Genomic DNA, 15,999 nt, shown 5'->3' on the forward strand with positions numbered 1-15,999 from the left:
GGGTAATTCTGTTTACACAACTGGCAACACAGGATAGCGCTGTCACATTTGACAATTCGGATGTAGATTACTTCATGCCCTGACCGTCATCCTTGTCGAACGCGTGTTAATTGTTATTTCCTTCTCGCTCAGTGTCAGCAGTCGCAGTGTTTTCCAAACATTTCACGTCTTAAGCTTGGTAATTAATGTGTAACTGTGAATTAGTTTTTCAAACGTTTGTCTTGTTTAGATAAATAAAGTTTAATTTAATACATTAGATTTGTTTTATTTCACTGTTTCTACATGAATAACTTAAAATTAATGCCGTTAAAATAATTTTCACCGTTGGTTAAAATTCTCCCACATTTTAAAGTTTGAGAACCTGTAAACAGCATGATGACGTAGGCCCGTGTCAGTTAGGTCATACGCGAATCTCAGAAGAGAGTATCAGGCGGAGTATATTATTATACTATGATTTATATGAAAACTTGTGTAGTGACGTCACAGTCAACTCACCTACTTTTTATACTTCCATCCAATTTATTAAATATAAATTTTGTTTAAAAATAACTGCTATCTATGTTTTTTAATAATTATCTGGTGCTTTATTGCGTGCACGGTGTGAAATAATTTATTTTAAGTATAGGAAAGTACCCAATTGGATGCATTGCGCCACGCCTGTTAGGATATTAGTCAACACTCTTTGGTACTATACTTACATTGGTCTTCACAACTACTATATTATTCAACTGAACCTAACTATACCGATATTTTGAATCAACTAAGCCGATGTTATTGCTACGGTATTACTCTTACCGATATTAAGACTTCCTTATTCATTTTCTAAGCGGTACTTTTTTCCTTCCAGGACGTCATCCGTCTGGAGACTCAGTACTGGTCGTTAGTGGAGATCCCCCGGCAGGAGAAGGCAGAGACGGTACCGGCCTTCGTGCTGCGCGCGTGCGCTATCATGGAGAAGACGCAAAAGTCTGGAGAAGGAGTCAAGACCTCGTCTAAGCTGGCCGAGGAGGCCGCTGATCGGAGGGACAGGATAGAAAGGCTGAGCGGTAGGTATTTCAAATTATTTAGGTACGCATTTGAACCACGAACTCTTAGAACCACGTCGGAAGATTATTGGTCGCCAGGTTTACAAGTCTAAATCAAATTGTATAAATTGTATTCTGGCTTCATGTGGGTTGGGAATACGACTGGATGCTATTCTGAATGAAATGTTGCATTACTTAAGAATCCTAATCCTAGACTTTTCTACACACACATCAGCTAAAATGGAACATTTTGTTCGGCAATCTTTTAAAGTCCACATTCACGTATTCAAAGATTAAAATGAAGTAACATACAGTGGCATACCGCAGTGAGAAATAGTTGTCAGGGAGCTTATCCCGGCTTCAGAGTAAGTCGAGCGATCCTCTCTAAATCCTCAGGGAATAACATTAATTCCCTCGATATCATCCTAAAGAAATTCCTATTAATTTTCTCTTATCTTTTATCATGAAATAACGTCATGAAATGTAATAATATAGTTACGTTAAAAATTCCCTCTAAGAAAGTAAAATCCGCAATGGAGATGGTCGGATGAATTGCGCTACGGAGCAACCAATAAAAGTTTCCGAGTATTTTCTTGTTTTGCAATTTTCTGCCTCCCTAAATCTCATTTGCGGGTAGCATAATAATAAAGATTCATACACTTAATAATAAAGTGATTAAGAATTTACAACCCGTATTTCTTTTTACACAATAGGGGTAGACCGAGGCGAATCGGGTCATTTTTTGTTTGACGGTCAATAAATACAATTTTTAATGTGATACTGTTTTTATTAATATTCAGTTGGATAAATTATTTATTAATGAACAGAATCCAAGATTCAGACATAAAATCAAACTTAAATATGATTTATGAAAAATCAAATACAAAACTTCTTAAAAAATCCGATTCGCCCCATTTTAAGGGGTAAAACGGATCAAAAAAACACTGTTAAAATCTTAATTAATAATGGTTAACAATGTTATTCATATGATTAAGAATCACAAAGGTCAAATAATTGAGATCAACTATCATTGGTATCTTTAATGTTGCATTTGAGCATTATTTTTATTCCTCCTTTCTAGTTCAATTTTTTATCACGTCACCTACAGAAAGCGCAACATAATATCACTCCTATATGATACTATATATTTTAATAATAAATCCAAAACATGGTAATGGCCATTTAGCAACAAAATCGAATAACTTAAATGAAAATAAACAAAATCTGTAAACTTTTGCAAACTAAAACATGAAAAATCACACATATCCGATTCACCCCATATGAGAAAATTAGTTGTTGGTAACAAAAGACTCTACGTAGGGACAGCGGTTTCGTTAAAACCTTATTAGCAGCTGTAGTCATATTTTCTCCCGACCATTCCCCCTGATACCTCTTCTTTTTATACGTACGCACCATCTAAAACATGCGAACATAAACAAAGCCAAAAAAAACGTCCAAAAACCTTGTTTTATAATGTGATCCTAATCGCCCCCAATCAGATGATCCGAATAACCCCATATCATATGTTTGAATTATTTTCGCGTAACGGAAATATACCTTTAAATACAATAAAAACCAAATCAAATCAGGAAACACTATGCGCGATTAACAATAAGTAACAACAATTACAAACCTTTAGCCCTTTGCGTTTACTTTTATCACGGACTGTTTTTCCACATTTTTTACATCGGCGGTAAAATCACAATACACCTGTACGAGCGACTCATCGGGAAGTCTCACCGTGACCGACGCGTGAGTCTTTTCAAAAGGCAGCAACTGTGGCGACATGCGTTAGGAACAGAGCGAACGCGGGACGCTGATTGACTGGCTGTAACTAACCGCGATCTTTCAAATTTTACAGAAATTCTTATTTTGATCCGATTTCCCCAGTGATCCGAATCGCCTCGGTCTACCCTATTTTATTTGAAACCGAGAATATTAAGTTAGGTACTTAGTATCAAAAGATAATCAATATTTATAACTGCCGTGAAACCCTTTGTGAAAAAGCAACATCATCCTCCAAAAGTCTTTGCAATTTCATAGAACAAATAAATTGGGCAATTTACAACGTTGGGAAATGTTTTCGTTTAAAATGTTTTCTCATATGTACTTACACTAAGCCTCCATCTAATAATGGCTCAAAAATGCGAGCGGCGCCACTCCCGAGCCCCCAGCTTTACATTTGGCCGGCGCCTGCAGCGGCAGTCTTGCAAAAATAAAGTGTTGCCGTATGGACATTAAATTTGCCTAAACCGCCTCCGATAACAAGGCTGGCCCGCAGCCAACTTTTAGCTTTCTAACGTTTGTTGAGAAACGGGATCGTCCCGGGTCCAATAGCAAAGCCTAATTACATTCCGACACTCGGGACTCGCGTTAGATCGTTGATTGCAAGAACAAAAAGTTACCAAGTAAAGTGGAAAACTAATTGAATTAAAATGGAATGAGTTTGGGGATCCCGAGGTAAACAATCAAATTGGCGAACCCGAAGCAGTTGTTTGGAGAGGACCGCCTACGTCAAATGGCAAACAGTCTTAACTTTAAACGTACTTATGTGGTTATACCTTTGGAAAATAAAACTGCTCGTTCCTTTGCTTGTTAAACAAGCTCTGAAAAATAAGTAGAATTCAATAAAAATATTTAGTTATACTTTATAAAATAACAACATTTTGCTGACGCCACTTTCAGATATGACAACATCCCAAATAGAAGCCGAGAATACGCAGATGACAAACGACTTGTACCGCCTCCTGAAAAAGTACACCGGCTTAAGAAATCTTATAAGAGAATTAAAGGTAAGCTAATTTAAGACTTGAACGTATTTAAACCGAAATTAGTAAAGTTTTAAAGTCCCTTAAGTGAAGACAAGTCAACAAGCTGCAACTTTATAAAGTTCCGATCCGACTATACAGTCTCGGGTAGAAGGCAAATATTTGACTTCAACGCCAAACATTTGCCGAGATTTAGCGTGATATTTCAAACTTTCTCTTGTTCTATACTCTATAGAACAACGTAATTTTACGAGATGACCAGCAGATTAAAAATATTTATGTACAAGCGATGAACAGAATACTTTCCCATTAAACTGAACGCCAACAGCTTAGTTGAGCCATATTTCATGACAGTGGCTTTAGTCAAAGCTATGCAAGTTAAGCTTGAGAGACGTCTCATTGACGACGCGATACAAATCGCGTCTTCCCGCGATAAGCGTCCTTTGTGTGCGGCAGCCTTGTTCGCCCGTTGCCTACCTTTTCTGTGTCACCCGCATGTACCGCGCTATTTTGCACAGCATATATATATATTTTTTCGGCAGATAAAGTCTAGTTTTTGTCGGAGGTTGTTCAAGTTGAGCGTATTTTAGAGCATCTTCCTGCAAAACACTTCATATTGTTTAATGAGTCTTAGTTTAGCAAAAAGTCAAGTAAAATTAAACTTATCTCATCATATTAGTCTTTAAATACTTCAGTATTATTCGAACGTGAGTATATTTCCGAAGACGATGCAATAATGAATGATGACATTGATGACCAATTATTTTTAAATTAATTTGTCCATTTATTTTTCCAGTCGGAGTATGTAAGCACCAAAGTGTACCCGATGTTCCCGCGGTACACGATGCTGAAAGACATGATAAAGGACATCATGCACGACCCCGACTACATGGAGGTGTGCCACGAGGTCGACCCATAGCGCGGGGTTCGCAAATAAATGAGGCGCTCTTTTACAGACCGCGCGCGGTCGAGTCGTCGCTAGCGAGCGAGGGTCAAGATCAGGAGGAAAAGGGTCCCGAGAAATCGATCCTGAGTTATCGGAGAGCATCGGCAACAAGTCGTTACATTTTCGTGACGGGCAGTGCTGTGACATGCTAGCGGCGGGTAGTGCGGCGAGTACTCATTTATTTGCGATTATTTGTTATTGGACTTGCTTTAGTGTAAGCTTAGATTCGAATTAGTGTACTCGTCCTTCAAGAGCCTGTGAAGTTTCTTCTTCTTTCCATAATTCTCTTTTAAATTATTTTCCTGTTCTGTCATTTGCTACTCTGATTATGTGTGTCTATTGTAGATCTTCCCATATATTTATATCCTTACTCAAATTCCTCTTACTAGTTCCATTTGTTGATAGTTGACGATTATAACATTTATAACAGAGATATATAATAATGATGTTGTTTTAAAATAGACGCAATTTAACTGTTTTCAAATGGTGTAACCTTAACATTATTAGTTATAAATTGTATGTTAGCACGATATTTTAAATTTACTATAATTTTGTTGTATTATCAGCAGTGTTTTAGTTTAGTAAATATTTTGAGATGATGTGGGCAAAATAGCTACTAAATTGTATGCTAATGTAACTGCGGTTTTTGATATAAAAAAGATCATGACTCATGAGTCAGTCAACACAATTAGATAGAAAACATGTTAATTGGAACTTTGTAGATAATTCATGTCTGTCTATTTTATTGCTATTAATGCAGAGTATAATAGCTTTTGCAAGCTTTCCAAATGTAACTCTACATAATCACTACCTACGCAATATGCATATTTACTCGACATATCATATTCTATACAAATATTCAATCAATCTACATTCTAAGAAACTTTACTATTTATCAAATCTTCATAATCACAAATTATTAACTACTTATAATTGTAAGGAATGTTAGAACTACTATAGTGGTATGTGCGTGCAAGAATAAAATGCCATTGTATGTGTTCATCATTGAAATAGATAAAATATAAGTGCTCTACCCTCTGTATTTAAATGTATTCTGTTTGGTTTCATTTGGTACTTGATGTCCCTTTGGCAGTTAGTCAATGTATTGTTTTTTCATCAAATGATAATACTACTAATTAAGTTTTGTATCTTTTATTGTAAAATATAACATTTGGTTCAACATTCAATATAGTATGAAATAACCATGTCATGAATGAACGTAAGCTGAATTTAAATAGTTCTGGTACAAATGTATTTACTTGCGGTATCCTCGTTACCTACTTAGTATAAAAATATTGACAAATCGAGTATTTCTACAGATAAAATATAGTTTCTAGTTTGCATTTTATGTAGAAGAACTCGATTGTGCTGTACTTAATTGTTTAAAAATGCAGCGCGTTCATGGATTTGGAGAATATTTTGTATTTAATATCAATAAGATTATCGTTAGGAGTGTTATTGATTTTAATAATAGAATTTTAATAATTTGTAAACTGTGATTGAATTTTGATTAGATAGCTTGAACTACGTAAGTTCGTGAATATGCCAGAGACTACTTTTTTGTGTTTGTTCAGTCAGGAGCACTTCAGCTCTGCTGCTAAGCGGGCGAAGTGTTCAAAATGATCTTAACGCGACTTTATTGTTAAGAGAAGAAGAGCGTGTGAAACCCTCATAACTTAGCTCTGCTGCTGACTGTTCTTTGTCCTAAAATCTAAAATTGATAAGAGATGAAATAAATAATCTGTTCTATCGCGAATCATCGGAAAGTATTACTGATGGATTAATTGAAAGGTTTTAAATGTTTAATGTTACTTCTCTTTTCAATTTTCGCTCAAATCACAACTACAATGAAATTAGTCTTTGGCTTTGATCTCAATAATTTAAAGTAATAAATTGCCAAATAATAATGTTGTTCTCAATATAATTCGTGTAAGTGTAAGGCATTAAGCTCAGTGTAACGTAAATAATGTAGGTATTAAAATAAATGTTAAACATGAAAGCGAATAGTGAGGCCGAATCTGTAGATATAAGATAATGCGAAACAATGTACCTAATTCATTACTGATACTAGATGGCTCTGGTAAAGTTATGTTAAAACAAATTACTTTGGAAAATTGCTATTATTAATAAAATATATCCAATAGATTGATTCATCTCTTTATGAAATTACATTTATATATAGATGTACAGTCAGCAAAACAAGAACCCAAGGGGCCTACCAAAGATGACAGTCGTTAATAGCAAAAGCCAATAAATGTCACTGTTATAAAAAAATAGCCATTTATCACACTAAGTTTTATTTCATTTGTATGTTTTAATTAAACTATCCTTTACTTAGTGGTGAACCCCTTTTTTGGTGAAGGCCTCCTCCAACTCAATCCATTTTCTTCTGACTAAAGTTATTGCCATACATTGCTTTCCCACTGCGTGGGGTTAGGTCGTCAGCCCAACGTTGCTGCGGCCGGCCAGACCGCCGTCCCCTGGTGGTCCTCTCCATTTTGTTGTTCACCTTTTGTCAGTATTGCGTGATATGTGGCCAGCCCACCGCCATTTTGGATACAGCTTGTGTGAGAGTATCAACTACGGTCTTTTACCTAATTTTTACACTGTAAATTTTTTCCCGTCTGCCATTCCATCTGTTATACTAATACAGTCATATTTTCTTTGCGTTTGTCGTTTGTCAATGCACATCTGTCATCATGGCTAGGCTTCCAGGGATAGTGAGCTCGAGGTGATTGCTAGGTAATCGTCAATATTTAACGCTAATCGAAAAGTAAAACATAATAACCCGACTTCTCGTTATCATTAGTCCACTTGATATATTTTTTACTTTTCGATTAGCGCTGTATGGTAAAGCAGCAGGCCTAAGAGCCTCTATATTAAATAATAAAGACAAAGAGTGATTTTCGAAAAAAAAGGGGGCAAAGTAATTATATGGATCATATGATCTGCATAAAGCAAAATTTTTACTGACACAATTTTCCTCAGTAAAAAACGCATATATTGTACCAGATCCACCAGCCTGTAGGTAGTTACACCTATTTAAAGAAAAGATACTCCTATAAAACGAGACTCTTTAGCTAGCTACATTGAACCGAAAATCTAATAACAGTTTTAATACCATATCACCATGGCGTAAAGTTACTCAAATGGTATAATATTGTACGTTTTTCAAACTTTCCTACTGGTTTTCCAAGATCGCATGATTACCTTGGTCAGTCACAATTAGTCACAGATACTTAAAATTACATAGAATAGTCTTCAATACTAATATTTACAGCTTTTCTTGGTAGGTGCTTGTTATGTAGGAATAACTAAAGTTTTATTTGTTAATAATGATTATGTTAAACATATGGTAGCGCAAGTAGTTGACTACTCCTTTGACCGTCATCGCGTCATCATATAAAATAACAATGTTAAATGAACTATAGTGTAAGTACTCCCACAATCTGATTCATCGATTTACCAAAGAATCGACTAGAAGAAAAATTAACTGGCGTGAAATGATCAAAAAATTTAACATTTTTTTTTCTATTGCATTCCCTATGTTCAGATTAGATACTACAAAATAAAATGTAGGTATATTATTTGAGTTTATGTTTTAAGAATTTAAAACGACTTTACACTTAAAATAAAAGTTGTTTTAATACAATTCATTGAGTTGAGATCACCATCCACTCTGGTTAATCGATCTATGTATAATACAGATGTGGAGTTAGATGAGTAGGTACTTATAATAAAATCCATCTGATTTTAATATGAGTGCCTCTTGCGAGTCAAACACTTAATTTCTGCTGCCAAATGCGGTAACAATTAGGTCATTTCCAAATGTTCCACATATTGTGTATGTTTTCCGTTAAATGTAACTAACACCTAGGTACTTATAATCAAAATAGAATATTGTTCAAAAGATGATGGTCAAAGGTATGCTTATTAATAATATTACATAGTAGATAGTGGCATTACATATTAGCTAGCTATATAATTTAAGAATAGATTCCACTTAGAAATTAATATGGGATACTGCCATTGAATTAGTACGGTTATGGTCTAGTTATAGAATCATTGTTTATTTATAGCTGATAAGTATTAAAATATGAACAATACACATATCTTATGGCCTGGGATTATGGATTTGGTCCGCGGCTTGAGTTGACGTTGGTATTCGTCTACATTTTGTTTCCTGTCAGCTTTTTTTTTCAATTACCTAATTTAGGTTTCTAGAGCGGTAATCAGATTTTTTAATCAGTTATGGTTTTGATTGGTTTTGATATTGACGCTACACGATCGTTCGCGCTGTTGATGCGCGCGGAATGCATTGCGAGTCGCATATACGCTTCTCGGTGGCATTTAAAAAAAATATGTTAAAAATATGAAATTTCATTACCGTTTCTAGCAAACCAGTCCACGTATTCCTATGTAGCTACAGTATTTATACTAAAAAGTGCATATGACGTATTAGCATTGAATGATTGTGTCTATGACACATTCCCTATATGTATGGTATCTATATATATAAGAAGCGCCATCTATTTTTAACTTAAGCCGGCTGTTACCATTGAAATTCGCATATCAAAACCCTGCGACATAGATGCCTGAGGGCCTACCGCGAACGACATTCGACATGATGCCTCTCTGTCGCACTTGTAAATTCGTACGTACGTACGTACCTAAGTGTGACAGGGAGGCAACATGTCGAACGTGGTTCGCGGTAGGCCCGCTGCCGGCAATCCATTGGAATTTCAACGGCGAGAGCCTGAAATTTAGCACAATAAACTTTTTTTTTTCTAATTTGCTAGTCAGTAAAACTGACTTGTGGTCTAACCATAACTTTTGAACCAATAAATATTTAATTATTTTATGAGATAATTATTAAATATATCGTCCTCGTCTAATATAGCCGCTTTATGTGTGCTTCCCTGTTGTCTTACCAACTCTTTAGTCTAATTCCACAGACAAGACATCCTCCAGGCTGAGCATAGTAGCTCTACCCCCTCTGCCACAAATACGGTACCTAGTTATACTCCATTTTCGAGACGAAAGTGTCTTTGTGTGACGTCCGTGTCTTTGAACGGACCAATCACGGCACGGGACCTCGCTCACCTCGTTCCCCGCACCCCCCTATTTCTGGCAGCATCGTATCGGTTTCATGAAATAATTGCTCTAAACTCCGTCTAGACACAGAATAAATAATAGTACTAAGGTACAGAAGATCAGATATCATTAGAAACAAGTGAATATTACTTAATGACGAATAAACTACAAAAATCTGATATATAAGTCGCCATCAGATATATCGGACCGGCAAGGCGCTCACAAATATCTAAACCCGCCACTGTTGTCGACGCTAAAGACTCGCTAAAGCGCGGGTACGGATATTTTTGAGCACCTCGGCCGCTCAGACATATCTGATGGCGACTGTACAAAATATATGGGTTTGAAACCTCGGTAAGAGCGCAATCTACAACAGATATGAGGATGCGACTTTATGTGTAGGTATATTGACTCTTTAGGTACCTACTTGTCTCTGTACTTTCATTATAAATACATATCCTACAACTATTATGTTATTTATGTTTTACATGTGTAGATATGGCATGATGTCGCGGATAATCGTCTAATTAAATGCTTTGTTATATAAAATGTAATACAATATTTTTTGTGCAAAAAATGTCGTTTACTTTACTTACTGTATTTGATTCCGTTCCCAACTTCCCATACAATCGTTTCGGTGCTCTGGTATAAATTGAAATAGTCTGATTGCATTTAAGAAATTATAACCTAGGGTCTAATTCCCATCCAAAATAACGCTGGAATAACATAAAAATTAAGGTGGGTAGAATGACTATAATGCCACAATGCTAACGAGGCTACCAACGCCATCTGTCGGAGTTTCGAAGAATAACATTTCATCCTGTTGATTACAGCGCACTCTACCGTAGAGTTCCAACTCTTTTTCGGATAAAGGCGCTCTAAGTAAAACAGTATACCACGTAGTTTATATTTGCGTCACAAGATGGCACTAAACAATAAATATTTTTTAGGGTGACCAGGACAAAAAAATACGTGGCTTAATAAGTTAATTTTGTAATAGAGTTCTTAAAAAACTATTATTATTTATCACAAAAATTATAAAAATTTTAAAAACCAAAAAAATTGAATATAAATTTTGTTAGTAATATTTTAAATAAGATGATATGATCTTATTTTATCCTTTACTAATTAAAATAAAAAATAACCATTTATTGTCTATCCTTGGGTATGGTGAATTTATTACGTACAATGTAATATCAGGTTACTAAAAATTAATTTAAAAGATCGGAAAATAACCTACAATTTTAATTTTCATTGATAACAAATAAAAAGGCACAAGTATACAAATCCATTCTATTTGTACAAATGTTGTTAAAAACCCGCATAATATAAATGCCCCCAGCGTCACATTTATGTTTAAAAACAAATATGTACAAAATTAAAAAAAAAACACGTTACATTATCTATTAGAATAAAAAGCAGCCATAAAAAGTAAATATTGTGAAAAGGTAATTTTCGACAATTGTTTGTGGCAACACCGGAGTCGCGTTCATTCATTTCAATTTCAATCGGCCGGCAGCAGGGGCGCATAGAGGCTGTGGCATGTCGTTCACCGTTATGGCGGGATCTCGTGAAACAAAAGTTTTCTTAAACTTTTTAACTTAAACAACTTCAATTAAATGTTAAACTATTAACTACAATAAAGCAAAAACTGCATTGTACTAATCAAATAAAGGTATATCAGTGAAAGTTCACCGGTCAGGATGTCGGTTAATTCAAAGTGGCGGTTACCTGACGTTTTTTGTGTTGTGTGTTGAATGGATGACGGAATTGAGATTATTTTGCACGGGGATGGGTGAGTAGTGGTTCAAGGTGTTTCAAGACTGTCGCGATGCCTTTCGTGCAGCGTGTGGTGGAACCGAAGTTTCTGTCGCGGACTAGTTTACGTGACGAGGATGGGAAGCCTAGGGTCACAGACGAGGAGCTGCAGGCGGTCACTAACTGTACCCTGAGCAACGCGTTGCGGCAGCTGGCGTCCCTCGTGCTCCTCGCCGAGGATATCTTCAGCGAGCTGACGGATCAGCTTCAGGGGATCACCGAGCGGTCGAAGGTCGCGCAAGCGAAGATAGAGACCATCAACGGGGTCGTCGAAAAATATGATCCCAAGAAAGTACCAGTCCGTGAGTATCATTCAATTTATTTATATTATTATTTCTCTTATTAGTTGAGTATTTTGTAATGAATAGCAACCGGCATTGCGCGCTACTTTGCGGTAGAGTTGCGAGCGAGTTCGTCAAGGTGCATTTTATATGCATAATTGACAGACCCTTGGCTCTTAACGCGCTAAAAAAAACGTTTAAACTTCCTAAGGCTGTATAATTTATGATAAAGGTATAAAACGGGTGTAACAACGCGGAATAACATCATAGTAATCGGGTATTCGCGAATAACGTAGCTAGAAACATATTTTTTTAAAGAAAGCGAAATTTTCGAGTGGGTACCTACTTATTATCGCAGATATATACTAATATGTTTACCTATAAAAAAAAATTGCACCTAGGTAGTAGGTAGGCTGCCTCTGTATCGTCAGATTCGGTCATTCACCTCAACGTTACCAAAGTCGTGACCTCCTAGATTCCTCCGTACAAATTACTATAAAAAGGCGCGGGAACCTAGGTAGGTACGCAACTATAAAGCATTTATTGCTCAAGTATTCATAAATACCTATGTAGCTATTTATAGTTATTTGTAGTTATTTATTTATGAGTGATATTTTGCTTTTTAATAGGTTGTATGTCCTTGAGCACGCTACAAGTAACCTGTACGTCTACCATCAGTTTTGACATGGACATATACGCTCACGTCTACGTAAGTTACTTTCTATGCATCTCGCTCGTACTCGCATATTAGTGCAAGCGAGATGTACAGAAAGTAAATTACGTAGACGTGAGCGTTATGTCAATGTTAAAACTGATGGTAGACGTACTTTTTACTTACTACTTAAATACGTACCTACCTATTGTAGCTTAATGTTTATCCTGCTACCTACTCACGTACCTACCTATGAATTCCCAGAAAGTTTGTAAATATGTATTATTTTGGAAGGACCTACTACTTATTTACTCTACCGTTTACCTTTTTTCTTGTCAGAATCATGCGCTCTTTTGATCCTATGGAAGAGTGTCCAAAGCTGCATTCCATTCCATTAATTACCATTATTCTTATACCTACTATGACGTAAGGTAACGTAAATTCTCTAAATAGACGATGTGATTAAAAACCCTTAGGATCGAGACCTCGACAATAAACAATGTTTTTTTAATGTACAGATAATTAGCTTCTGTGCTTTGTCTACAACATAGATACGGTTTGGAATTCTAGGTTTTTTATACCGCTTCGGGCAATAGGAACTTTTTATTTAAATTAATAATAGCCCTTAACAATATAGATACCTAACAGTACAGTATCAGTAAACGCAATCACTAGAAAATTCCAGACCTCCATCAAGTACTTTAGGATAAAATAAGGTCCTAAAGACAGGGTGGTCAACCTACAGATAACCCTCCATTGGTCTAATCAAATAATAATGAGCTAGACGACTGAATGGAATGACCTAAAATTTATTAATCAGTCAATAAACCTGTTTTCTTGATACATAGAGATAATTAATTTAATTTATGCAATATTAGGTAGGTACCAGTATTACTTAAATTAAAGAGAGATAAACCTATACTTTACATCTGTGGAACGACTTGTAGTGCAAGGAAAAGTCGAAGGCACAAGGCGCGGTACGTCACCAATGCGTTGGTCAGACCTAGTCAAAAATGCATTCAATCAACCAGTCCATAAATGTACAAGAAGGGCTACAGTACGGGAAGAATGGCGACGGATTGTGAAGCTTGCCACCGGCCCTGATATGACGAGCACGACCACTCTGACAAGAGTGTGACGACGAAGAAGAAGAAGACACTTAGACTAAAAAAAGAAAGAGTGTTTGAAAGTATTTTTATAATAAGGAACATCATATTAAGGATAAGGAAAGTAACCCGAAACGCTTCCTTTCAAGTTATTTCATTAACATGATGCACCATTACCCTCCGACTACCACAGCCATCAAAACCCTCGCAGCTAGACAACATAGCGACCATTTGTAAATTAATCCGACGAATAAAGGACCACAGACTCATTATCTTGTACTCTTGAAGGCGCCGCCACTAATACGTACAGTCAAGTGCATTTATAACGTTTATATTAAAACGTGTTTAATTGTAGTTTTCACACTCTACTTATCAGTAATTCAGGACCCGTTTCGCCAAAAAAAAATCTTAATCGTAACACATATTTTATGCGTTTGGGAAATGGGAACCACAGCGTTATTATATTAAGCTTTACGAACGTTAAATCCACCTACCTACTGTTTCCTAAGTAGATATATGTAAACGGAGTTTCTTTACTATTAACTTAGAGCGAAGATTCTCTAAGTCGACGAGTTTCTTAAAATTGATTGCATCCTACTTTAAAAAAAAAGTATTTTACCAGATTATGGTAACATTGTTTCAGTTTCAATGTTATGATTTTACTACCTATTGTACATACCAGACCTATTATACCTACGTAGATATGTTGTTGGTATGATCATAAAATTGATATCAAGCAAACAATTACGCACGTATTACGTTTTTAACCCAGTGCCATTCTCAAGACTACACTCTCGAGAGTACCTTTTGGCTATTCCAATGCTGCGTTCGTCGACGAATATCTATCATAACTCCGATTCGACGCGCTTGTTTTAACGCCGCAAGATCGATTCGATCGACCAATACTCAATGTAAACGTTCTCAACTGTACCGGGGTGATGCATTGCTGGACGCTATCTAAAAACCTGTTTGGGCATTCGGGCCCGCTGTGGGGAAAAAAAACTCCCAGATTCCGACGCGGAGCACAAAAACTTGAAGATAATTTCCCTTCCAATGCCACAGGATGCGCGCTACGTTTGACCGCTAAAGTATTTAGCAAGTAGAGACGCTATTCAACTTGCTTAATGATAATGACTATTCGTGACATGACGACCATAAGGCCACTTCTGAAAAAGTTGTGACAGCTTAGGTCGACAAATGAGGAATGTGGTGATACCACGCATATAGCACAAAAGTACCGATGTCCGGAAATGTCAAACAACATCGAATTTTGCGTAGCAAGCTACGACAGATGAGATATTGTACCTACAAATTGAATTTTTTACTGGCTCTGGCTGTTGTTGAAGTACTTGAGTTGATTGAATTTTAGTTTGATTAATGGACATATGACATATTGGACTATTGGACAGTTGTGAAACGAAAAACTAATACAAACTAAAGCATCGGCGTAGAAATAAAACTCTCAACAAAATTGTACCAATTGCATTGCTTTACATGCGATCTATAAGCCCCTACCTATGTGGAAAAAATCACCCCTTTTCGCTACCCGTTCTACAATTCCATTGTCTCGTAAAATTAATATTAGCCGAAAGTACATAAGTACTTACTCTAAAGATTAAGATGAGCTTAGCCCGAGATTATTAATCTTTTTTATGTTTATTTAAAGAACCTCCAGAAATGGTGTAACCCTTAATGGCGCAGTACGGATTATCACGTCTTAAACCTAATATTTCTGGACCACCAATGGCTTCAATTATCAGAGAAGTTAGATAAGAATATTAGTGTCTTAAATTATCATTATCCAGGTATGAATGTGCAAGGTGCGAAGTTTCCAAAATTTTTTTTGGAACTTTCAGAATAATTTCATAGGAAACAAAGGAAACTTTCATTTTGTAAGTGGAAAATTTAGATTCTTGTACAAAAATAATGACAAGTTTCAAAAGTCTTTCCAAGTGGAAATGGCGCAATTTTGGAAGCTTTCCCTTGGCACATCAGTGGTTGTGCAACTCTTTTCTTCTTCTTTCGCTAGATGCTTGAGTTTGTACCATTTTGCTTATCGATTTTCACTTCGTTAAAGTGTCACTTTACGCTAGGAATATGTTTGAAAAGTACCATTTAATATCTCTATCACTGCACTCACCTGCCGACTGCGAGGAAAGAAAAGTGATGAAGTAATAAAATGTCTGACGGACTTTCAAAATTAAACAGTCTAACTTGGATGCTTCTTAACCAGTTTCTTAACATTCCGATTTGCAGCTCACTCTACAGTAGTTACAGTGGAAAGAGAGAAATACCTATCTATTTTTTAT

General features: G+C 36.1%; 2 protein-coding genes across 2 annotated transcripts in view; both read left to right on the forward strand.

Moving 5' to 3' along the window:
- The window catches only part of LOC134792406 (uncharacterized), a 265,633-nt gene extending 259,322 nt beyond the window's left edge, over positions 1-6,311 (forward strand). The window contains exons 5-7 of the mRNA XM_063763700.1: positions 848-1,046; positions 3,711-3,817; positions 4,590-6,311. Of these exons, the coding sequence (XP_063619770.1) occupies positions 848-1,046; positions 3,711-3,817; positions 4,590-4,712 (429 nt within the window). The 3' untranslated portion in view covers positions 4,713-6,311. The remainder of the gene's footprint in view (positions 1-847; positions 1,047-3,710; positions 3,818-4,589) is intronic.
- A 5,030-nt stretch (positions 6,312-11,341) lies between these two features.
- The window catches only part of LOC134792349 (mucin-2), a 95,431-nt gene continuing 90,773 nt past the window's right edge, over positions 11,342-15,999 (forward strand). The window contains exon 1 of the mRNA XM_063763619.1: positions 11,342-11,953. Within this exon, the coding sequence (XP_063619689.1) occupies positions 11,665-11,953 (289 nt within the window). The 5' untranslated portion in view covers positions 11,342-11,664. The remainder of the gene's footprint in view (positions 11,954-15,999) is intronic.

This window comes from Cydia splendana, chromosome 7, assembly GCF_910591565.1.
Source record: "Cydia splendana chromosome 7, ilCydSple1.2, whole genome shotgun sequence".
NCBI lineage: Eukaryota > Metazoa > Arthropoda > Insecta > Lepidoptera > Tortricidae > Cydia > Cydia splendana.